The sequence below is a fragment of the Desmodus rotundus genome, chromosome 8, assembly GCF_022682495.2.
Source record: "Desmodus rotundus isolate HL8 chromosome 8, HLdesRot8A.1, whole genome shotgun sequence".
Classification (NCBI taxonomy): domain Eukaryota; kingdom Metazoa; phylum Chordata; class Mammalia; order Chiroptera; family Phyllostomidae; genus Desmodus; species Desmodus rotundus.
Window position 1 is genome coordinate 85707165 of NC_071394.1, and position 26511 is coordinate 85733675.

Genomic DNA, 26511 nt, shown 5'->3' on the forward strand with positions numbered 1-26511 from the left:
TTTTTGGCATTTATCCTACTTGGTCTTATTTATTTTTTGATGCATGGCTTGGTGCATGACTTTACTTGCCTGAATTTTACTTGAAATTCTTAGTCATTATTGTTTCAAGTATTCTGTGCATCTTCCCTTTCTGGTATTTTTATGATATATGTTACACTCTTTGTAGTTATCCCACAGTTCTTGGATAATTTAGTTTTGTTTGTTTGTTTTTTTTTCCTTGGTCTATTTTTCCTCTTTGCTTTTTAGTTTTGGAGATTCTCTTGAGATATCCTAAATCTCAGAGATTCTTTCCTTAGCCGTGCCCAATCTATTAATAAGCCCACCAAAGGCATCTTCATTTGTAATAGTGTTTATCTCTAGCATTTATTTTTTTACTGTTTACAATTTCCATCTTTGCTAACATTGCCCATTTGCTCTTGTATATTGTTCATCCTTTAGAGCCCTCAACATCATTATAATTGTTTTAAATCCCTGGTCTGGTAATTCCATTATCCCTGCCATATCTGAGTCTGGTTCTGATCCTTGCTCTCTCATCCAACTTTTTTGCCTTTTAGTATGTATTGTAATTTTTTGATTGCTGGTCATGATGTACTACTGGGTAAAAAGAACTATAAATAGGGCTTTAGTAATGTCAGGGTAAGGGGTGGAGATAGAAGAAGCATTCTATAGTTCGATTAGGTCTTAGTCTCTGGACTGTGAATTTCACATGTGTTTTTCAATATTTTTTTCTCTTCCCTAGGTGGGACAGGAGGGCTAGAGTGGGCTGGAGTTGAGTATTTCCATAGGCTCTGATAACCCCCCTGTAAATTAGGGCCTGGTTAGTTTCTCCTGAGGGCAGAACTTGTTAAGAACAGGATGCTCTGGCATTTTTGAAAATGGTTCCTTTCCCTCTCCTCCTGCTGGAAGAATGAGGGAATTTTTCTCCACTATTCACTGTGAGAAGCTGGCAGAAATCCAGGAGGTAAAAATCACAGAAGTGTACCACCTCCCAGCCATGACTGTTCCCCTGGAGTTTTTAACTTTCAGTTGTCCACACTGAGCCTCCAGCAATTCCTTAATTACAGTTTGGGTTTCCCTACCTGGCACTGGTTCTTCTACAGAAGTTTCTGTTCCTTTAAGTTGTGACTCTGTATTCACCTGTCAGTCTCCCCAATTTGGGGAGCCCTGGTTTGTTTGTCCTGTGACATTTCTCTTGGATCTAAGGATAGTTGTTGATTTTTTCAGTTTGTTGTTTTTTACTTCTTGCTAGGGTAGAGTGGCTACTTCCAAGCTTCTTACATGCCAGACCAGAAACCAGAAGTCCTGGATTAAACGTTCTTAAATGTGGAATTTCTGGTTCTTGGTCATGGAGATGAAAGTGACTTCTGACTTGCCATTGGAAACAAGTGGTTATGCTTTTTGTTGTCATGGATCAAGATTTCTTTAATGTAAATATTATCGACTGGCAGAATTAATATGAAAACTTAGATTGAGTAATAAAGAGCAAATGGTTGGTAAATCTGCAAGAATATTACCTGAAGATCAGTTATAGCAGGGGTCCCCAACCCCAGCGCCTGAGCTCCACTCCTCCATCCCCTTCCAGAAAATCGGTCTCTAGTGCCAAAAAGGTTTGGGACCACTGAGTTATAGGGAAAAATTAACCAGTTCCAGAGTCTGAAGGTTTGAATTATGAGACAGTGATTAGAAATAATCTACTGCCAGTAGTTTCCCTTTTCCAAAGATGAGCAGAGTGAGTGTTGGGATGGTATCGGCATGCCATGAACTCTTCTCAAGTGACATTTGCTTATAATTAGCTTATTTTTAGGAAAATATTAGGAACGAAACACTAGCTTAATGTTTTTAATCTCATTAAGATCGTCTGAATATTTTACTATTCAGGATGTATTAATATAAACATCAAACTGATTTAGGACTTGGCTGTAAAATTTACTCCCAAGAGCCATTTAAGCATGAATATATTCTTGATACATTTTTTCCTAGTATATACATCGTGACAAATTATTCAGCTGCCTAACTTAAAGGAAGTTTTTGTTTATTACTGTTACTTTTAGACAAATATCCCTTTACCTTATTTTCACAAACCATATAAAATGCCTAAGTGGTTATATTCTAGTAACAAAGATTGTGAGAAATCAATAGCAAAACCAACACCTGGACTCAGGTAAAGAATAATTAAGGCAGCTGTAGAATAAGTAGATACCTGCAAAGTCCTTTGTGTTTTAGAGGATAGTTGAGTCAGGTGCCTTCCTGAGCTTGCTAGGGATTTCTGCATTGTTCTCATGGTATGAAATTATATTGGGCATCTAAGTACTCAGTTGGGGTCACAGGGCTTAGCACTGCCATCTGCAGGCAGGGAGCTAGATCTCAAGAACTGATCAGTATTTTGAAAAGACAACTCAATTTTTAAAAAGGGTTTCAAAGATATATAAATGGCCAAAAAGCACATAAAAAGATGCTGAATATCATTAGCCATCAGGGAAATGCAAATCAAAACCACAATGAAGTGTCACTTCACACTAGGATAGCTGTAATCAAAAGTTAAGTGTTGGTGACACTGGAACCCTCATACATTGCTGGTGGGAATGCAACATGGTATAACTGCTTTGGATAATAACAGTGGCAGTTCCTCAAAATGTTAAACATTTTCCATATGGTCTAGCAATTTTGCTTTTAAATATATGTCAAAGAGAAATGACATATAATCACTCAAAAACTTGTACACACATGTACAGGATTATTCATAAAAGCCAAAAAGTGGACACAATCCAAATATCCATCAACTGATAAATGGATAAATAAAGTGTGGTATGTCCATACAATGGAATATTATTCATTATAAAAAGGAACAAAGTACTGATACAAACCAAAGCATGGAAGACCCTTAAAAACATAGTGAGTGAAAGAAGCCAGTCACGAAGGCTACATAGTTATGTGATTGCATTGATATGAAATGTCCAGATTGGGCATATGCATAGAAAAAAAGGTAAGTGGGCCCCAGGAGTTGAGGGGAAGGGGATATGGGGAGTAACTGCTAGTGAGTATGGGGTTTCTTTTGGGGGTCAGTCCTTGTCAATTCAGTTGACATTCAGTGACAAAAAGCCCTTAAAGAGAAAAAAGAAACATCGATTTTGGATCAAAATACCAAAGCATCATGGGATTCTTTCACTTAGAAAAGGACACAAGCCAGGAGAACCAAGATGGCAGCGTAGGTAGACACACTGCGCCTCCTCTCACAACCAGAACTGACAGAGAATCGAACGGCAAGGAAGTCCGACACCAAGGAAATAAAAAATAAACATTCATCCAGACTAGTAGGAGGGGCGGAGACGGGCACCGGGGTGGAGAGGACTCACGTGGCTATGGCGGGATCGAGACTGGCGGAGTGTGGGAAGAACGGGGCAGGCAGTCTGACCACTAGCAGACCCTGCGGCCCCACATTTCCGAACAGATAAACCGAGAGGGCCGGACTCAGAGTGGCATAGAACGGGGCAGGCAGAGCAGCGGGTAGCACCCCGCAGCCCCACATTCATGCATAGATAAACCGGACCAACGGGGAGCGAAGCAGACCGTGCAACCCAGGGCTCCAGCGCAGGGAAATAAAGCCTCAAACCTCTGATTGAAAACGCCCATGGGGGTTGGGGCAGCAGCAGGGGAGACTCCCAGCCTCACAGGAGAGGTCGTTGGAGAGACCCACGGGGGCCTAGAGCATGCACAGGCCCACCCATTCGGGAGGCAGCACCAGAGGGGCCCAGTTTGATTGTGGGTATGGGAGTGAAAGATTGAAATCCAGAAGAGACTGAAGCGGGCGCCATTGCTCCCTCTCGGCCCCTCCCCCACGTACAGCATCACAGCGCAGGAACCAGCGTTACCTCGCCCAGGTGAACACCTAAGGCTCCGCCCCTTAAAGTAACAGTCGTGCCAAGACAAAAAAAAAAAAAAAAAAAAAAAAAGGCCCAAATAACAGAACACTTCAAAGCTCCAGAAAAAATACAACTAAACGAGGAAGAGATAGCCAACCTATCAGATGCACAGTTCAAAACACTGGTTATCAAGATGCTCACAGAATTGGTTGACTCTATTCGAAAACCAGATGAAAAAATGAAGCCTATGCTAAGAGAAACAAAGGAAAATGTACAGGGAACCAATAGTGATGCGAAGGAAACTGGGACTCAAATCAACGGTGTGGACCAGAAGGAAGAAAGAAACATCCAACTAGAAAAGAATGAAGAAACAAGAACTTGGAAAAATGAGGAGAGGCTTAGGAACCTCCAGGACATCTTGAAACGTTCCAACATCCGAATTATAGGGGTGCCAGAAGGAGAAGAGGAAGAACAAAACATTGAAAACTTATTTGAACAAATAATGAAGGAGAACTTCCCTCATCTGGCAAAGGAAATAGACTTCCGGGAAGTCCAGGAAGCTGAGAGAGTCCCAAAGAAGCTGGACCCAAGGAGGAACACACCAAGGCACATCATAATTTCATTACCCAAGATTAAACGCAAGGACCTACATCCAAGATTACTGTATCCAACAAAGCTATCACTTAGAATGGAAGGGAAGATAAAGTGCTTCTCAGATAAGGTCAAGTTAAAGAAGTTCATCATCACCAAGCCCTTATTATATGAAATGTTAAAGGGAGTTACCTAAGAAAAAGAAGATCAAAAATAGGAACAGTAAAAATGACAGCAAACTCACAGTTATTAACGACCACACCTAAAACAAAAACAAGAGCAAACTAGGCAAACAACTAGAACAGGAACAGAACCATAGACATGGAGATCACATGGAGGGTTGTCAATAGGGGAGTGGGAGGAGGAGAGGGGGAAAAGGTACAGAGAATAAGTAGCATAGATGATAGGTGGAAAATAGACAGGGGGAGGGTAAAAATAGTGTAGGAAATGTAGAAGCCAAAGAACTTATAAGTATGACCCATGGACATGAACTATAGGGGGGAATGTGGGAGGGAGGGGGTGGGCAGGATGGAGTGGAGTGGGGGGGAATGGGACAACTGTAATAGCATAATCAATAAATATATTTTTAAAAAATGAAAAGGACACAAGCCAGGATGCAAAAAAGGTAGACTTCTTTAGGTATGTAATTTTTTAAAAAAGTAATACAATTATATTATTTACAGTACTTAAAAGTTCTAGAGCTTTAGAAACATCTTTGGTTTGATATCCAAAACACTACATACTTCACCCAGATTTTCTGAGGGCCAGCTTTGTTTCTAAATAATTGTTTCTCTGGAGACACCACTCCTTCAAACTATTCCACTGGGGAAATGAAGATTATATGCAATACTTTGAAAAGTATGTATATTGGTCATCCGGTATAAATAAGCCAACTAAGTAAATAAAGCCTTAAACAATTCCCTACTGAACTGATTTCAATTATAGAACACAAATGGGATGAAATCAGCAAAAAATGCAAACTATGGATAGTTCAACACAGTAAGGAGATATACTTCGGCAACACTTAAAGATAACATCACTAAAGTGAGTTACTGGGCAAAATGGATTGCATTGTATAAACCCTTTGACATACCATCAACACAAAATGGACGGAAGACAGAGATGATTCAATTTGTTTAGTGAAGTTTCTGAAGGAAATTGAAAATTTTGAGTAAAACAGTGACAATATGAACATGGATTTTGACAATCTATTTGTCAGCAGAATGAACCCAGCTGTTATTTCTAGTTATATTGAGGGCAGCCGTCAACTGAACTAAAAGATTTAGTATTTTTAAGACCAACAATTTAAAGATTATCATACAGAATGCTAATTTTAGTACCTAGCTTTAATATGGTTCAATATCCTGCGAAGGTGGCCAACTTATAAAATCAAAGTGTATCTTGAACTTAGGGCTTCTTTTCAAAACCTAAGATATTTAACAATCAGTTTAGCCTTTTTATTTTATTTTTAGAGGGGAAGGGAGGGAGGGAAACATCAATGTGTAGGTGCCTCTCAAGCACCACATACTGGAGACCTAGCCCGCAACCCAGGCATGTGCCCTGATTGGGAATTGAACCAGCAACTGTTTAGTTCCCAGGCCAGCACTCAATCTATACTGAGCCACACCAGCCAGGTCTTGGTCTTGGTAGATTTAGCTACAGCCATCTTGGTTTTCTCAGGAATTAGTATTTAGGCATTCTTGCTATCTGCTACTATTCTGTACCTAAATTGGGATTTTAAAAGTGGTGGGTAATAGTGGAACAGGGCTAAAGTATTTAAAAGCCAAATTCAAATTCAAACTAGTAAACAAATTCAAATTCATTCTCTGAAATCACTGAAGTAGAACCACATTTTTAGAATTCCTTCCTTCCTTCTTTCTCTTAGGTTTCTATTCTTTCTAGTTCATTTAAATTCCAGGGCTTTGGTTTTGTTTGTTTGTTTTTGTAACGTCGTTTCTTCCCAAATCTTTTCAAAAGAAGCAATGCGACTGACCTTTCTAACTTGACATAAGCTTGTAAAAATGAGTAGGAATTGCTGAACATGAGCTCTCTAGAAAAAAAAAGGTAGGTGTATAATGCATTGTGAATAATCTAGTTCATGACTGCAACAACATGATTGGACTAAACTTTAAGATGCATTGGTAGAGATACCACCTCACATCCACTTCAATAGCTAGAATTTAAAAAAATGTGTAATAAGTTGGAGAGGATATGGAGAAATTGAAACTCATACATTGCTGGTGGGAAATGTAAACTGGTGTGGTCACTCTGGAAAACATTTTGGCAGTTTCTCAAAAAGTTAAACACAATTACCATATGGCCCAGCAATCACTCTTAGGGATATGACTGAAAGAACTGAAAACACGCCCAAGCAAAACTTGTACACAAATGTTCATAGCAGCATTATTCACAAGAGCCAAAAGGTGGAAACAATCCAGATGTCCATTTGGATACACAAAATACAGTATGACCATACAGTGCACTACTATTCAGGCACACAAAGGAATGAAGTACTGATACAACATCGAGCCTTAAAAACATTGTGCTAAGTGAAAAGAAGCTAGACACAAAGGTCACATATTATGATTCCATTTATATGAAATATCCAGAATAGGGAAATCCACTAAAGCACAAAGCAGATTAGTAGTTGCCAAGGGCTGGAGGGGAGGTAAGAGGGGAGAGACTGCTTAATGGATAAGGGGTTTCCTTTGAGGTGATGAAAATGTTTTTGAACTAGAGATCATGGCTGCACACCATGAATGTATTAAATACAATGGAATCACACATTTTAAAATGGTTAGTTTTATGTGCATTTCACTTCAGTTAAAAAAATGCTTTGGTATTTTCATCTCAGAATGTAGAACTGGTATTCTGAAGTTAGTGCTACAAAAATCACTCAAATTAATACAACTCTAATACTTTGTTAAAAGCATGGACTTTCTCATGAGTGGACCACTTTATGAACTGCAGTATTACCCACAACAGTTAAACAAGCTCTTAGGAGTTGTTTCCTCTCCCAAAATGATATCTAGATAGCATTTCCCCCTAGTACTATATTGAGCAAAATATTACAAATTTCAAAACAAAATGTTTTTGAATTATGAAAATCAGTGTCATTTTTTTTTAGAAAGATTTTCCCTATTGAGTTGTCATGTGGGTCTTGTCATAAACTAGTAGTGCAAACTTTTACCCTACGTTATATATATGGGTTTTGGTTTTTGTCTCAAACTACTTCGTAGGGAATCTCTGCCTAAATTTCTTAACTGGTGAATATGAAATCTAAAGGTGTCAGTTTCCACCAGGAAGATCTCCCCACAGTAGTATTCTTTGGATCCTGACTCCCCTGTATTATGTTCCTCAGAGATCTACCTCTAGAATGAAACCACCACATTCTGAGGATAGTAAGGCCTTAATTCTCTCAGATGTCATCACCTAGTGAAATTCTTGGAAATTTGAAACTGATGTTACTATTCAGAATTCTAAAGAACATTACATTACAGCCAGAAATGATGTCCTTGGTAATGAATTATGAACTACCAGTGTGTAAGTCTAGTGGCAACTGTGCAAAAAAGTTCAATGGATAAGATAATGTGTTCTATAAATCCTTAGCCATTTATAATCAATATAAAATTTTAAAATGTTAATTCGTACAGCAAGAACTAATGACATCTTAAAATGTGGCTCACCATAGAGTTGACAGACTTTCCATATTTTATGAAAATTAAATGTACTAAAAATCCAAGTCATTGAAAAATTAAGTCATAAAGGTGGCTTAAACACAAACATTTCTGAACGATGCTTTATTCTGACTTGATTACAAGAAAATTTTGGTATCTATTTATTCAGCTTTCTAGTGTTCCCTGCTTTTGTACTCCAATCATACTAACATATCTGTATATTGAAGATTTAATCAGTATGTGTCACATCATAATATTTTATATTCAAATATTTTGAAATGCTTGCATACATCTGATTATAGTTTAGTCAGCAAATAAAAAAAATTAAAGATTCCATACGTGGAATTTTTGATAAGTGCTTAGAGCTTTTCTGACCAGAGTTCAATTTAGCTAGCTACGCTATTAATATAGAACCTGTATGTTCTCCTCATGGACATGAGTGTGTCATGTTACAATTTTTTTCCAAAGTGTTTAACTTTTTGCTTAGAAGCTTTTTGTTTTCTCTCAAGTTTCTGTAAGAGCCCTGTTAACATGTTTATCTGAAAGCAGACCAAAACAAAATTTTAAAAAGAAAAATATTTTTGCGGAAGAATCAAATTCTGGCTTTAATATTTACATATTTATAAATTGATGAGAGCATTTTAAAATGCTCTCAAAAATGTTAGGAAAGCACAATTCAGTAACATCAATTTTTCATGTATAGCTTTTTCTAAAGAAGATCCCAAGAAACTGCCACCTTAATTTTCCCCTCAAGAACTTTTAAGCACTTTAAGGTTCAATCTGAAGCACATGTAAAACCCTCTCATTCTCGAACATACTAAACTAAGAGTTAACAATACACTGGATAGTGAGCAGAATATGAAAGTACAGGCTACTTTATCAAAAGAGTTAAGTTCTTATGGTGTTGGGTTCAGAGGTGAAAGAATGGAACAAAGGCTCTCACAACTGTGGAAAACCAGAGCTCTTCTTGAAGTAGATGGCCATTTAATATCTAAGCTAGAAATTAAAAGCAGAAACAAGATAACATTACAGTTTTCCTGAACATCAAAAAAGCAACAGCTAAAGCATTACAAATTAACTATGGTGATAACTGAGTTAGAAAAGCTTGGTTACCACTCTAGGCTAGACACTAAGCAGTAAAAATAATTCCTAATTTTAAAATGATTGGCTTCATGATTAAAACAATTTTCCAGTATATAACTTATACGTACAATGTTTCCTTGTAACCCAAACTATAATGCTGAAGCCTACAAAAGGAATAGTTTATTTCTGAGATGCTCAAAAGCCCCGCTACTCCCCTTTCTATTTATAAACCAGCAATTTTAAAAGTACATCTAGCACAGAAAACCTCAATAGTTCAATCAAAATTTTAAAGCCCACATCAGTAGACAGTTTCTCCAAAGTAATGTACCATATTCTCTAATATCACATGGTCAAATTCCATGTTAACTTATGAACATTTTTCATGGGCAAGAGTAAAGACAAAGGGATCAAGTTGACTTTGTTGTTATTCACTCTGAATACTAAATTGTGCTTGATTCCTAAAAGTTAAAATGACCCGCAGTAAGAAAAAGAATCTGAGTATGTTCATTTGTAACATACACTGACAACTAAAATCCTAATAACAGAATAAAAATGTTCATTGAAAAATGAAAGATGAGAAGCAATAGCAGTCAGTGATAGTATATTTTAATCTTTTGTTAAAGCTCTGGAGTTGTATTAATTGCTAACCAAACTGAGGTAGAGGTAAACACTAATGTTACTCCTTCCATGTATTGGAACTTAGGCCTCTCACCTGAACTTGTATGCATTTTACCCCTAATTATACAAACATGATTCAATTTTAAATGTGTTATGATAGAAAAATTACAGTATCATTCAAATGGTTTTTTACAAAAGTCTTAATTACTAGACTAAAAAAAAAAGTACTTATAAAATGTGCACAATAATTCAATGTTCCCTGCCAGTCATAAATATATTTGTTTTTCCTCCAAGTGTAGGCAAAGAAGGGTAGAGAAACCATATTATGTAAAGATTATGAATAGTCATGTAATGAAGAACATAACCAGTAGGGTAAGAACTAAGAAGTTAGTGTCTAGTTTTCCTCTTTGAAGGTTACACACAAACTTTGATTCATATTTAATTTCCCTTACTAAAGCAGACTGAAATTCCATTAAACACAAATCTACTTCCATTTTAAATCACATACAAGTGCTATGTGATCAGAGGGATGGGAAACACTAGGTAACGCCTGGTGGGTGGTAACTTCTTCGTGACTAGGTAGTGGAATCACCTGTTCAACCTCTAAAGCATTTAAGTCAATGAAAATGTAATCCAGACATCCATGAAAGCCACCAACGTAATTTGTGTAAGCAGGTTCACCACAAGCACTTTTCAGTTTCAGGAAATGGGTAAGAGACATGTTGCATCGTTCCTCTTCCCCATTGGAAGCCCAGTCTTCATGATCCTCTGGAATGGTGCCGTCGATGACAAAATGATACATTCCTGTTGATGGGGTACTATTAAAGTCCCCACAAAATATAACTGGTATGCCAGGATACAGATCACATGAGACATGTCTAATGTGAGCCAAGGCTACTGCCATTTGAATGAGACGAATGTACCCACCTATGAATACAAAAAAACATAAATATAAGTACTTTTTAAAGATGCCTCTAAGTTAAAAAAAAAAAGAGAGAGAAAGAAAAACTTACAAAGTACAGCATCTGGGTGACACTGAAGATGTGGGATTAGATGAAGGTGGTCGAAAGGTACAAACCTCCAGTTATAAGATAAATACAACATGAACGAAATAGTTAACACCAATGTATGTATGGCATAGTTGGAAGTTGCTAAGATATTAAAACCTGAAAATTCTCATCACAAGAAAAAAAAAATCTCTTTTTTTGGTATCTAACTTTGTTGTGGTAATTGTTTTGCAGTGTATATAAGTCATTATGCCATAAACCTTAAACTTGTATAATGTTGTATGTCAATCATATCTCAATAAAACTGAAAGAAAAAATATATTTGTGTAAAACAGCTTAATTGACCTTAAGTTACCCTGTATAAGTTGCATGTGAAAACCAATAAAACCTACCTTTGGGATGCCAGTAGAGATGGGTATTTGCAACACATATCTTTTTAGAAGAGTCCTTTGTAGACTGAAGAATAGAAACCTAAAACATACAGAAAGTGCCAAGACTTCAGTTGCTATCTCCCAATCTTCTGAATTTTTTGTCTAAGACTATAGGAAATAACATTTTACTGTATATCCTCCCCATACTGATAAACTATGATCATAATTATGAAATTTAATTTTTGTTAAAAGTTTTTGAATACAGAAGTGCCCCATTATCCAGGGCGGATACATTCTAAGATCCTCAGTGGATGCCTGAAACCTAACCCTATATACGAGGTCTGTCTGGAAGAATCTAGCCATTGTTAATATACCAAGAACGGTTTGTGTGACATTGATGTAACCTAGCAGCCAAGGAGAGTGGACTGGAATGCACACGCGTGAATAATAACTTCACTGTACTATTATTCAGTAGGGGCGTAGATGCCGTTGAGTGAGCATGTGTACTGTGTGGCCATCGCATTCAAAATGACTGAGTGAGTAGAGCAACGAATCTGCATCAAATTTTGCATTAAGCTTGAACATTCCTCCACAGAAACTAATGGGATGATTCAGAAGGCCACAGCTGTGGGCAACTAGTGATTGGCAACTTCATTACAACGTACCTGCTCACACATCACTTCTTGTTCAGAGTTACCTGGCAAAACATCAAATCACCCAGGTGACCCATTCCCCTACAGCCCAGATTTGGCACCTTGTGACTTCTGGCTTTTCCCCAAGCTAAAATCACTTTTGAAAGGGAAGACATTTCACACTGTCCAGGAGATTCAGGAAAATGCAATGGGGCATCTGATGGTGACTTGGAAAACTGTGTGAGGTCCCCAGGTACCTACTTTGAAGGGGACTGAGATGTCATTGTCCTATGTACAATGTTTCTTGTATCTTCTTAATAAATGTCTCTACTTTTCATATTACATATCTGGATACCTTCTGGACAGACCTCGTATACACTATGTTTTCTCCTATATGTACATACCTATGATAACGTTTAAATTATAAGTTAGGCAAAGTAAGAGATTAATAATAAAACAGAACAATTATAACACTGCATATATTGTAATAAAAGTAATGTGAATATAATCTCTCTCTCTCTCTCAAAATACCGTATTGTACTCACCCTACCTAAGGAAATGAAGTGAGGTGAAGATGAAGGCATTGTCACACAGTGTTAGTCTACTATAAGGGTTACTTGAACACAAGCACTGTGACATGGTGACAATCCATCTGACGCCCAAGACGGCTACCAAATGACTAATGGGCAGGTAGCCTATGCTGCATAGATATGCTGGGCAAAGGGATGAGTCATGCCCCAAGCTGGATGGTACAGGAGGGCATGAGATTCATTATGCTACTTAGAGCAGCAGGCAATTTATTAATAAAATGTATGAATTGTTTATTTCTGAAATTTTTCATTTTGTATTTTCAGAGTGCAGGAAACTGAAACCGTGGCTACGGGGGACTACTATATAAATAAATAATACATAGGGTAACATGCTTTAGTAACAGTCTAACATCCACAGGTAGTATAAAAAGAATATACTTTAGATGACAACACCAAGGTTGGAGATAGTGCAGGCTTTGGAGTGAGGCAGACCCAGGTCTGAACACCCACTCTACAATTTACAGCAATGTGATCTGGAAAGAGACACTTTTTTCCTAAATCAACTTCATCAGTGGTTTAAAGAAAAGAAGAGACAATTACTCCCCTTCGGGTGGGACCATGGTGTGGATTCAATTAAATGAGCATACATGGAAGTCTGTGAAACATAGTAGGTGCTGGAAAAAAAAAATGGTACCTACTCATCTTACTTTGCATAAAACTAATTACCTAAAAACTCTGGACAAACACAAAATAAATATGTTTTTAAGAAACTAAGATAGCCTGCTCTGGTCAGGTAGCAAAGTTGGTTAAAGCACCATCCTGATTCACCAAGGTCAAGGACCCCTGGTCAGGGCACATACAATAAACCACCAATGAATGCTTAAACAAGTGGAACAACAAACGGACGTGTCTCTCTCTCTCTCTCTCCCCTCCCTCTTCCTCTCTCTAAAAGTCAATTAAAAAAATTAACATAGCTTCAGCTAAGCAGTAGTTAATACCCTACCTAGTTATAATGGAATATATAACTAACTATAAGAATCCTAGGTGTGAACTTGGGTAAGTAAATTTGTCCACCTCCCCACGTACAAAATGCGAAGAATAACAGATCAATAAGCATCTGCTAAATGAATGAATGAAGGCTAACCTTTGTGTTGAAGATACAAGAGCAAACACCTTTCAGTAAAATCTCGATGGTTTCATCTCAACTATAAGCAGCCCCACACCCCATTTCCTTTCCAGGGCCCTAAAAATGGGCAAATATGTAAAGAGACTGGTGAAGCTACTTTACCTGAAGGACAGAAGATCTCTGGAGCACCCTCTCCTGTGCCGATGGGTACAAAACTAACTTCTCCAGCAGTTCTTTGTGAAGTGGATCGGACTCCAGGGCTTCATGGAAAGAAATGTCATGCCGGGTAAGGAGGTCGAACTTGGACTTTCGGTAGAAAGTAGCCAGGCCTTCCTGCTGCTTGATTCGAAATACGCCCTCCAGCCCAAAGGCCTCGAGAGCCGGGACCAAACTGTCTGTAAACACGTTGCGGTCAACCTCCTGCAAACAGATGAGGTCGGCGTTGTACCCAGTGAGTTCCTTCTGGATAAGATTCTGGCGGTAGTCGAGCTCCAGGGCGTAGGGGGCACAGTATGGATACAGGACAGTCCGCGAAAACTCAGTTTGGGCGTACGTGTCAGCAAGGATGTTGTAGGAGACAGTGCGGATGAGAGCGTCGTCTGTCACCTTCTTAGTATAGAGATGCCGGTGATCAAAGGTGCAAGTGCCGGGACCGGCCTCCACTGGACACACACTTTCCAACTCCCGGCTTGGCCCGAAGCGCTGCCCATTGCCTGGGGTGCAATGAAGCTTGAGCCGTAGCCCGATGTCTGCATTGGACGGGGTGTAGACGCGCTTGTCCACACCCGTTTCCGTCCACCTAGGAGAGGGCAAGGCGGGAGACAATGACGAGGGGCCCCCGTCCTCAGGCTCCGCCGACCCGGGTTTAGCTTCCCTGTACCAGCGGAAGAGGGAGCAGGCGGGATCCCCAAATTCGAGGCTGAGCTTGGGGCAAACCGGGAAGCCAGCCATGATATAGCGTGGCAACTGCAGCTCGGTGAAGGCGGGCGGGTTGCGCTCCACCTTGTATTTGACATCGCCGATCTGCAGCACAGCACCGTCCTGCCAGGCGTCCACATTGAGCACGTCTTCAGCGACTGCCTCCTCCCGGTAGTACAGCTTCACTACCGGCTCGCAGGCCGCAGCCGGCTCGGGTCCGGGCCCGGAACAGGCCACGCCGCCGCTCGTGTTTGGTCGGTTCTTCCTGCTCTTCTTGGCGGCAGCCGCTTTAGCGTGGCCCTTGAGGGCGTTGGTGGCAATCCGGCTGAGGGCTCGACCCAGCGGCTCACTTTGGTCGCGCTGCATGTTCTTGTGGCTGCCGTCGGCCAGCGCGAACGACAAGCTTAGTTTAGGCTCGGAGGGCACACAGCGCACTACAGCGCGCTCCATCGCGCCCGCCGCCGTCTCAGTTGCCGTCTCGGCCCGACTGTGCCGCTCCACGGCCGCGCGGACCCCACGAAGCGCGGCGCGGGCACCTGGGAGCCTCCACATGGACCTGGTGGCCCAGCGGCTGACGGGATAAGCAGCTGCTAAGCCTCAGGTGGAAAAAGAGTAGATGGAGCCACCGGCTCTGGGACCCATTCAGTCCTGCAACTTCCGGCCGGCGAGGAAAGGGCGGAGAAGCTTACGTCAGGCACTTTCGCCGGGTCCGCTCACATGCTCCTTTTTTGTAGCCAGTTATGTCTAATAACTCCAAGATTAACTTTTATCTTCAACTTGAGTCACGAAGAGGAAGAAATGAAGAAAATACAGAGGTTCCAGAGTGAAATATTAGACTCCATGATTTTACCGAAAGTGCAGTTAGAGGATGAAAGGGAAGTTGCGCCAAGCCGGAAGTGGCTGGGTGGTGACACTGAGTTCGTTTCCCTGAAGGAGGCGGTCCTTCGCCTGGATTGGAACCGCCTACCCTCTCTTCGAGCTGTTCGGGGCTGAACACAGGACTCCACCCGGATTGTCAGCCTGGCTCTGGGCGTGAACAGCGTTGCTCCAGTACTCTGCGCGGCGTTCCCGGTGCTGCTCGCCTTCTTTCGAGGTGTGGTGGGTTCGCCTCAGGCTCCGCAAGCGCCTGAGGCGAAGCTGAGCCTCTATGGTAGTTAGTAACAAGCGGAGCTGAGCCTTTGTGGTAGTTAGTAACGACGAACGATACATAATAAGTATTTAGTGAGCGATGACTATGCTAAAAAAAAAGTCTTTTACAGATGTGAGACCCAGAGAGGTTATTTTATTTGTTCAAGGTCACACAAACATTGCTGAGTGAATGATAGGAGACTGAGAACAGCCAGTAAGAAGAAATAAGTGTAGCTTCACTGAAAGCCAAATGAACAAAATATTTCAAGAAAGTGATTTTGTGTTTAATATAATTAATATTCTGTGATTAGTTAAAGGAAAAAAAGCCCTTGAAGATTCAAAGAACAAATTGTGAACTTGCTTTTCTGGTCAAATGATGTATTTGTATATACTACCTTTTTCTACAAGTAAAGTTGATTTATTGGGTATCTAATAATAAGCTATACCTTTCCCCCTGGCTTACGATGAGGAAAGTAAGCCTTTTAAATTGTATTCTAAAGGAAGTATAAATTTTGTAGTCATTTGAAATTTCTATTCCTGTCCTCCCCTGCCCACACCCCCCCAAGCATTTGACAGGTGACTGGACACTGATGATATATGTAGTCCAAGGTTACAATATAGGGATAAAAGCCAGTATGTTACATCAACTGACTGACCTAAGAAAGGAAGAAAATAAGTTTTAGTACTCCCGTTTATAGTACCCACATGTAGCAATATAAATTTAAAAATGGCATTTTTCTTATCCTCATCACTTTTCTTTATGCAACTTTGCAGAACTCAAGGTTAAATCAACTCAAAGATAAAAGCCCTATTAGAAAATGTGACTTTCCTTCAAGCAAACTGATCTAATTTAACCCTGTAGAAGAGTCGTAATCTTGGTTTTCAGACAGACACCTTGAAGTGTCATACTTCTTTCAGAGGTCTGTGTTGTTTTGTTTTTTGTTTTTTTTGGTATTTTTGAAAGATTAAAATATATCCATAGTGAAAAAAGTAATCCTTCTATGCCTGACTATTATGCAGACTCAAATACAGGGTTTGGCACAAATAACACCCCCCTTTTTATTACAAAATCATAAGTGTGTAATTCCGTAACATAACAATATAACATTCAAGCACACCATATGACATTTTAGGTGAAGTGTTTAAATTAAAACTATAAATTATTATACTCATATTATTACACTACCAACCACACTCAAGCAGGCCTTACTTCTGCTGGACTCTGTATTTATGAGTATATACCCCTCCACTTTTTTACACAAATAACATTATAGCATACCCATGGTTCAGCACCTTTCTATTTTCATTATCTTTTGTCAATTCTTTCAAGAGAAAGTCTCCAAAATGTTCTGAAAGTGCCACGACTTCCCATAAAAAGTTTAATTTAATTTGAACTCAACAGATGTGAAAATAATACATAGTAAATTGTGTATTTGAAGCTATATATTCTTGAGAAATTATAGCACATTATATACATAATAAATATAAATCATATAATTAAAACTTGAGATTGAAAGGCCAAACCAATACTATGCTCTGATACCAAAAGCAGAAGGGGCTAATAGAAATCTATTAATTCATACATTCTCAGTCCATATGAAGAAACACAAGCTAACTTTCACTAAGCAAAAGTTAGGGTTGATGGAGTTATTCTTGTTACTTACACATTATTTGCAAAGATTAGTATGTGACGACTGGTTTCTTGTGATTACCTTCACTTTGGTTAATAACATCAATTAACAGCATAGGCCATGAATATACCTCTATCTCTTTTCTTGCGATGGTAGAAGCCATGTAGCATTGCTATTTCTCTGAGAAGACAACAGTTGGTAGAGGGGGTAAAAAATGCAGAGCAATAAAACCTTTAATTTGGAGAAGCAAAATTGTGCTCCAAGGAATCATCATCAGCATCACCACCAGCAGTATGAACAGCAGCAACAGCAGGAGCAGCCTCACCAACATCAACGCCTGCAAATGGGCAACAAGCCGGCAGACAAAATGAAGGCTTGATTATTGACCTGAAGATTTTTAGGAAACCAGGAGAGAAGACCTTTACCCAATGTAGCCAGCTCTTTGTGGGCAATCTTTCTCCTGACATAACTGAGGATGAAATGAGTAAACTATTAGAGAAATATGGGAAGGCAGATGAAGTCTTTATTCATAAGGATAAGAGCTTTGGCTTTATTCACTTGGAAACAAGAACCCTAGCGGAGATTGCTAAAGTGGAGCTGGACAACATGCCACTCCATGGAAAACAGCTGCATGTGCACTTTGCCTGCTATAATGCATCCCTTACAATTAGTAACCTTCAGTATGTGTCCAACAAACTACTGGAGGAAGCCTTTTCTGTGTTCAGCCAGGTGGAGAGGGATGTAGTCATTGTGAATGTTCGAGGAAGGCCCTCAGGAAAGGCATTGTTGAATTCTCAGGGAAACCAGCTGCTCGAAAAGCTCTGGACAGATGCATTGAAGGCTCTTTCCTTCTAAGTACATTTCCTTGGCCTGTGACTGTGGAGCCCATGAACCAGTTAGGTGATGAAGAGGGACTTCCAGAGAAGCTGGTTATAAAGAACTAGTAATTTCACAAGGAGCAGGAGCAGCCACCTAGATTTGCATAGCCTGGCTCCTTTGAGTATCAGTATGCCATGTGCTAGAAGGCACTCATTCAGATGGATAAACAGCAACAGAAACAAATGGACTGCAACATCAAGGAAGCTTGCAAGAAACTGGAGATGGAGATGGAGGCTGCTTGCCATGAGCACCAGGTTGTGCTAGTGAGGCAGGATTTGATGAGGCGTGAGGAAGAACTTCAAAGGATGGAAGAGCTGCACAATCAAGAAGTGCAAAAACGAAAGCAACTGGAGCTCAGGCAGGAGGAGAAGCGCAGGTGCTGTGAGAAAGAGATGCAGCGACAGCAGAAAGCATTCAAGGGAACCTTCCCTGATGCAAGAGAGCAGGAGATATGGATGGGCGAGATGGCTATTATGGGAGGTGCTATGGGCATGTACAACAGAGGTGCCATGGCCCCTGCTTTTGTGCCTGCTGGTAACCTAGCTCCTCCAGGACCTGCCACTATGATGCCAGATGGAACCTTGGGTTTGACCCCACCAACTGCTGAACACTTCTGCCAAGCTGCTACAATGGAAGGAATAGGGGCAATTGGTGGAACCCCTCTTGCACTCAACCATGCAGCTTCCAGAGCTGAATTTGTTCCAAACAGATGTTACTGATACTAATAAAATTGCATTGTCTAGTTTCCCAAAACCCTTGAGAGAAGGACCCTTTTTGGACTAGCTAGAATTCTGCCCTGGAAAGGTGTTAGGGATTCCTACCAATAGTTAGGTCCTCCCTACCTGTACTACTTACTCTAGGGAGTATGCTGGAGGCAGAGGGCAAGGAGAGGCAATATTTAACAAATCAATTCTGTTGTATATCATTTAATATATCTGTGTGGTGCATTCCTGAAGTTGCATGATTATTGAAGGCCTGGAAGCGAGGGAACAATGGCAAAGTGGATCCAGTTAGAGCCCCCATTAATCTTGATCATTCCATGCTTTGTTTTATCCTGTTGTATTTGCTTTCTCATTCCCAGACCACAACCCCAGAGACACTGCCACATATACCATAAAACCCACAAACATCCCCCATTTTCCTTAGCCCCATCACTCCATTCCCTCCCAGGTGGGTATTCAGGCAGATGTCCACAGAGATCACAGATAACATACTTATGGTTCTGTTATATCTTGTGTATTATCCTTTCATATCCTAAAGAAGACATTTTCTGTTAGAGATTTTCATTTTAGTATGTATATAAAAATTTTTTTTTTGTTAACTTCCCTCCATCTTTTTCTTGGGTAAGGACAACCAAGGAATGGCCCTTTTGTGTCTGATGTTGCTATTCACAGTTTTTCTTGATAGGCCTAGTACAACCTTGGGAACAGGGTTGCTGTATGTTGGGTGTCAGATAGTAGAGTAGCTCTTAGTGTTGCCTACCTTAGGTAGTCATGCTGTGCATTTTTTTAAATTGGTGTACCATGTTTGATTTTCCCTGACCTCTGGAGTTTTTCTGGAAAATGGAGCAGTAATGCAGCATCAACTTATTAAAATATATTTTAAGTCTTTAAAAAAATACCTCTATCTTTTTTTTACTGAAGGTCAACATGATACTGCAGTTTTGAGTGATAGCACTCAGAAATTTTGAGTAGTACCTGGTAATATCACTTAAGGGTTATCTACTTCCTTATATATTCAAAATTTAATAATGTCCATTTTCTTTTTATGCAAGGGACCAATTTCTTCTATTTATTTACTAAAAATTTTTAATTTATAATGTTTTTCAGTTTTATGGAGATACAATTGACATATAATATTGCATTAGTCTCAGGCATACAATATAAAGATTGTTATATGTATATATTGCCAAATGATTACCACAATAAGTTTAGCGGATCTCATAGTTACAATTTTTTTCCTTTTTCTTGTGATGAGAACTCTTAGGATTTACTCTCTTAGCAACTTTTAAATACACTTATAGTTGATTAACTATAGTCACCATGCTATATACATTACATTCCAGAACTTGATTATCTTGTAACTGGAAGTTCTTACTTTTTTTTCTTTTTTCTTTTTTTTTTAGAATCAACAGCATAATCAGCCACTTTAATTTATTCTTTTGAGTTTGGTTAGATTACTGTGAAAAAAAAACTTGATAGATTAGACATGAACAAATCATTAAAATGGCATTGCTGAATGTGTTGGAAGTTCTTACTTTTTGGCTACCTTCAACCTTTTCTTGCACTCCCCTGACCGGCCACCTTCCCCTTCCTCTGGAAACCACCAATGTGTTGTCTGTCTCTATGAATTCAGTTTTCTGTGGATTGCACATGTAAGTGAGATTATATAGTATTTGTCTTTGTATGACTTATTTTACTTAGCATAATGGCAGGATTTTCTTTTTATGAGTGAATAATATTCTATTATATCTATATAACTGTATGTATATATTTTACATTGTCTTTATCCATTTATCCATTGATGAATACTTACAATTAGGTTGTTTTTATGTCTTGGCTATTATATAATGCTGCAGTGAACATGGAGGTGCAGATATCTTTTTGAGACAGTGATTTCATTTTCTTTGGATTTATTAGAATTTCTTGATCATTTGGTAGTTCTATTTTTAATTTTTTGAGGAACCTCTATACTGTTTTCCATATTGGCTACATAGTTTACATTCCCACCAGCAATGCTATTTCTTATATTTTAGTATATTTATTGTAATTTATAATGATGACATTGTATATTATATATACTATACTGTATAGAATAGTATATATAATATGTTATATATTATATAATTTATATATAATTTATTATGTATTAGAACATATATGTTATAAATGTTATAATGTGCTATATATAGTATTCTATACAGTATAGTATATATAACATGTTATATATACTATGTATGTTACAGTAGACTATATATGATATATAAGTATATCATTTAATATAAGATATAATATTAGTATAACAGCAATAAAAATTAGTTTGAAGAAATTCAAAGAACCTAGGTGAAACCTATCACAGTTTAGCTCCATGAATGACTCTTAAGCATTCATGGAGCTAAAAATACATGAATGACTCATGTATTTTTCCTGTAATCCCCTTTTTAATTTTCAAATGAACAGTGCATAGTATAAAGCATAGTGAGTTAGTCTCATAAGTTCTTTTAGCATCTTCCACATTTCTATTAAGAAGTAGAAGAAACTTTTTGTATAGTATTAGAGAAACACATTTTGGTGTCATATCCCTAAAGCGTTCTTAAATAATGAAGGCTTTGTGATTATTTATCTGCCCTCATAAATACTCTGCTCTTGTAAACAATATTTCTAAGCCTTAGACTCAGAAATAGTGCTTTTAAGGAAGGATTTTCAGCTTCAAATTAAACATATTCACATAATTAACATGTTTTTCTTTCCTTCAAAGCAAAAGACTTATTAAAATCCCAGCTGCTTCTTTTGAAGAAATTGATAAACCGATCCTAAAATTTATATGGAAATGCAAAGGACCTAGAGTAGTCAAAATTACTTCTTTTTATAAAAGAACAAAGTTGGAGCACTAACACTATGCATTTTAAAAACTATAGCCATTCTTACTAAAGCTGCACTAAATGAGACAGTGTGATATTGGTATAAACATAGACATGTAGATCAATGGAATAGAATTGTGTGTCAAGAAATAAACCCTTACATTATAGAGCAAGTTGATTTTTTTCACCAACAATGCCAAAGCAGTTCAGTGGGGAAAGAACAACCTTTTCAACAAGTGGTACCGGAACAATTATATTTGTATGCAAATAAAACAAAACAAAACAAAACAAAAACAAACCTTGGATCCATCCAGACCTCTCACCACATACAGAAAGTAACTCTAAGTGGATCATATACCAAAATGTAAAACCTAAAACTAGAAGAAAACATAGGAAAAAATTTTTTGCTGGTAAGGATTTAAATCTTTCAGCAACTTTGGAAAAACAATTTGACAGTTTCTTAAAAGGTTAAACACAGACTTACCATTCAACCCAGCAGTTTCACTCTAGATTTTTATCAATAAGAAATGAAATGTATGTTCATCCAGACTTGTACATGACTGTTTATGGCAGGATTATTCATAACGGTCCCAAACTGGAAGCAATCCAGATGTCCATCAACTGGTGAATGGATAAACCAAATGTGGTATGTTCATATAATGGAAAACTATTCAGCAATAAAAAGGAATGAATTTCTGTTACATGGATGAACAACACATGGATGAACCTCAAAAATGTTATTATTAAGTGAAAGGAGCCAGACAGAAGTCTACGAAAATATAATTCCATTTATATGGAATTTTCAGAAATTGTAGAAACCAAAAACAAATAAGTGGTCGCCTGGACCTGGAGGTGGGAGTGAGGATTAAGTGCATATGAGCCCAAGGGAACTTTTTGCAGTGATGGAAATATTTCAGAACTGAATCTTGGTAATGATTGCACAACTCTATAAATTTTCCTAAAAATGATTGAATTGTATACTTTAAAATGGTGAGTTTTAGGAGTATGTAAATTATACCCACATAAACTATGCTATTAAAAAAGGTATACATTGTATTAGTCAGGGTTTAATGAGGGAAGCAGAACCAGTAGATTATATATATTCCTTATATGTATCCATATGTATGTATGTATATATATGAATTTATTACATGGAATTAGCTTATGCAGTTGTGGAGGCTGGTTAGGCAAGTCCAAGGTCTGTAGGACAGGCTATCAGGAAGGGAAAATCCAGAGAGGGAGAGTAATTGTAGAGTAAACTGCTGTTTGGAGTCATACTCATGGCATGCCTAATCCTTCTTTTTAAAAGGACTTCCACTGATTGAGTCAGGCCCACCCTGATAATCTCGCTCTTTATTAGGGACTTGAATTATATCTGCAAAATCTCTCCACAGTACCATTAGATTAGTATTTGGTTAAATAACTAGGAGAAGATGTGTATATGATATAAAAGAATGCTGTTCTTTCTTTAGTCCTTATAGGGATATGTCAAAGAACCTTCACATACTTATACAGGTATTTTGTTTCCTACAGAAAGATAGTTTGCTTTTACAAGCTACAAGTATATTTAATTTGTTCATTCACTCACTCAAATGACACTTTTTAAGGACCTATTGTGTGCCAGACACAATAGTGTAGGACTATACTTTTATTAAAAAAAAAATCTTTTCATGGTGATTAGCATATAGAAGGTGCTCAAATATTTGTTGAATGAATATGCCATCAGTACACTCCCAGGATTTATTCGTCTCCCCATTTTATTGGTGCACATAGTATTTAGGCTGTTATTGTTAAGATGAGTATCCATTGTGCAGCCTCAAGTAGCACAGTTTCACATTTCTCTGTTTAAGCATACTCACAAAATTTACACACCTTTAACGTTTTTTTGCCAAGGATTTCCTGCAGGAAAAGTGCTGTGTAAATAAATACCAAATATAGAAACAAGATACATTATATTGCTGATTAGTTACAATACTTATAGGGAAGTTACATTGGGGGCACTTGAAGACTTGATACTCCAAAAGTGAATGTGCACATAAATCTATTTTCCAACAGATCCAAACTTCCAGTCTTGCAGTTTTCCACCATTCCAAGATTCCAATTCACTGGACGCCTCACAAGGGAAGGCAGTTAGGTTAAAAAATATATATATATATCATTCATCCAACCCTTTATGTACTTGAGTTATTGTTGTGGCAGGTAAGGCTAATCTGTTGCAGCTCAGCAACTGCCTCTCCAGGCAACCTTTACCCAGTCTCTCCAACTGCAACCGCCACAGTTGCTATGGCGACAATTTAGTATCTGGGAAGGCGCTTAGCTCGGCTGGGAGCTGGTGGTGTTCCTAGGTTTCACCCCTCTTTTTCCCTTTTTCTTTCACCAGAAGAGAAGCTCACTGAACATTTTCCTCTTATCTGCGCAGCTGGGAAGTAGTGAAAAACAGACAGGTACTTTCTTGTCCTCAGCTTTTCACCCCTCCCCCAGGCCAGGAGATCACGAAGTGCTCTCCTGGGGTGCCAGCAGAAATACATTCTTTCTCAAAGCAGGAATTTCCAAATTCTGTGGGAATCTGCAGTAAATGTGGTTGGTGTCACAGATAATTGTTCAGCATTTACCTGACATGTTAGATTGTGAATAAGTTAAGTATACCTATTTTTGCTTGATTATAGTACCACTTTCCAGGAAAGTAGCAAGACTAAGATGCGATATTGATATTTGAATTTTAATGATACTAAACTGGTTTGGGGGGAGAGGGATTATACCTCAACAACTGGATTTTTTTTTGTTATTGTTGTGATTTGCATCTTAGGGAAAATTTGAACTCAGATTTTAGGACTGTAATTTCATCCTTGAAGAAGGAAACTAAAGCCATAACCTGTAAGTGACTCGTTTCATTTTTTCATAGCAAGTGGATGGTTAAAGCTCTAGCAGGAATCCCTGCTTACTTATTTCAATGGCCATTCTTTAGACTAATACCATACTCAGGAGAAAGACTTGAAAAGGCCTAGAATTTTGGTTATTGATATATATGATATATTATGAACATTTGAGGCTAGTTTTTACAATAATGGCTTTATGGGCTTTTTCTCCTCAGAGTATAGAATATTTTAATCTTTAGAGGACCAAGATGTCAGATCCAAACAAAGCTGCCATTACAGCAGAAAAGGAGGCTCTGAACTTAAAATTACCTCCCATTGTCCGTCCTCCTGAAGACATATGGGTTGACACATCAACACAAAGTAAGCTGCTGAGTTACAGAAGATCCAAGGAGCACAGGAAGACAATTAATCAGTTAGTGTAAGTAGTATATTAGTAAATAATTCTTGTCTGGAATTCAAGTGAAATGATTAGTTTGTATTTTCACAGAAAGTTTTATACACCTATGCTTAGTGTACTCTTGTATAAACTTTGTATTTTCATTTGAAATACATTGTGAAGGTCTTTTATGTCAATAAGTACACTTCTACCACATCATATGTAATGACTGTTTTCCATTGTTATCCCTACAACATTTCTGAAGATTTTGGGTGATATTTGTTTCATAGTCTAATTGCAATTTTTGTTGTGGTTGTGTGAGGAGATGAGCTATGTTTACCTACATTTCTATCTTGACCAGATTCTTGATTTTTATTTTTCATCTCCTCCTTTTATATTACACATGAATAATTAGAAAATTAAGGTCTCAGTGATCTTTGGGATTAATTTCTCCTAGAAAATTCAGTAAGATAAAGAACTCTTGAGTCTCTCTTCTTTAAGAATAGTTGAAAAAATGTTAAATTGTAACTTTTTACATTGACCTTGGAGAGAGAGAAAAAAATATCGATCTGTTGCTCCACTCACTTATTCATCCCTTGGTTGCCTCCTGCATTTGTCCTGACCAGGGGACCGAACTCACAACCCTGGCACATCAGAATGATGCTCTAACTGAGCTACTTGGCCAGGGCTCAAATTGCAATGTTTTAATAATATTTTTAAATTATATATTTCAGAATTGATGGAGCCAAAAGAAATTTAGACAGAACACTGGGTAAAAGAATACCTTCATCACCAGAGCCAGATTATCCTCCAACTGTAAGTTTGTTTTCTCTTTAAAAAGTTTATTCTTGTACTGTTTTTATTCTTAATTATTTTAGATCAACTTCAATATAAATAGTATTTTTAAAGAATATTACATATATTTTAAATCATATTTTAATTAAGATTTAAATTACTTAAAAATTTCTCTTCTTGGTTGGTTTAATTGTCTTTTTTGTTTGCTTTTGACAGATGACCAGTGAAATTAAAAAAAAAGGAGTGAGTTCAATATTTTCTATATTGTTTTTGAAAATATTCAAAGAAACTATTACAAAGTAGATTCTTCTAAGACCACCTTCTAAGTGCAATTCTAGGAAAGAAAGAAATTTAGAGACTGAGATTTTAATTTTCTCTGCCCAAAGGAACAAGCACATCATGGATGGCAGTATGGATTTCAAGAGCTTTATTATTTTCATTTGCTATTTGGGGATTAGTTTGAAACATTATAGTTCATATTCTAAAACACTGAAAGAAAAATTTAAAGTCGCAGTTATAAAGGAAATGAATCTTCCTTTTTATTATCTTAATATTGATATAGTGATGATTACTTACTGAGAATCTATTGTATGCTAGTCACATGCTGGATGTCAGAGATTTTTGGGGGGGATGTTTGTCTTTTTCCAGATTTTTAAAAGTATATTTTATTGATTATACTACTACAGTTGTCCCATTTTTTTCTACCCTTTGCTCAGCACTCTGCCTCCCATCAGGTTTATCCCCACCCTTAGTTCATGTCCATGGGTCGTACATATAAGTTTTTTTGCTTCTCCATTTCCTATACTAATCATAACCTCCCTCTATTTTGTACC

General features: G+C 38.0%; 2 protein-coding genes and 1 pseudogene across 4 annotated transcripts in view; 2 read left to right on the top strand and 1 right to left on the bottom strand.

Annotated features, from left to right (window-relative positions):
• Positions 1 to 8882: 8882 nt before the first annotated feature.
• PDE12 (phosphodiesterase 12) lies at positions 8883 to 15263 on the bottom strand. Its single transcript, XM_024556746.4, has 3 exons — positions 13658 to 15263; positions 11229 to 11307; positions 8883 to 10756 (listed from the first exon to the last, which is right to left on the bottom strand). The coding sequence occupies exons 1-3, from the start codon at positions 14963 to 14965 to the stop codon at positions 10314 to 10316; spliced, it is 1830 nt and encodes a 609-aa protein (XP_024412514.2). The 5' UTR covers positions 14966 to 15263; the 3' UTR covers positions 8883 to 10313.
• A 236-nt stretch (positions 15264 to 15499) lies between these two features.
• LOC112301075 (non-POU domain-containing octamer-binding protein pseudogene) lies at positions 15500 to 19805 on the top strand (annotated as a pseudogene).
• A 413-nt stretch (positions 19806 to 20218) lies between these two features.
• Positions 20219 to 26511, top strand: part of DNAH12 (dynein axonemal heavy chain 12) — a 219239-nt gene continuing 212946 nt past the window's right edge. The window contains exons 1-6 of one of the 3 annotated variants that reach the window (XM_045192339.2): positions 20219 to 20425; positions 24012 to 24075; positions 24438 to 24505; positions 24723 to 24925; positions 25618 to 25699; positions 25895 to 25921. In XM_045192339.2, coding sequence (XP_045048274.1) covers positions 24756 to 24925; positions 25618 to 25699; positions 25895 to 25921 — 279 coding nt within the window. In that variant the 5' untranslated portion in view covers positions 20219 to 20425; positions 24012 to 24075; positions 24438 to 24505; positions 24723 to 24755. Of the gene's footprint in view, positions 20426 to 23939; positions 24076 to 24111; positions 24506 to 24722; positions 24926 to 25617; positions 25700 to 25894; positions 25922 to 26511 lie in introns of those variants that run through there. The other 2 variants (XM_053929996.1, XM_053929995.1) reach the window with 2 other exon arrangements.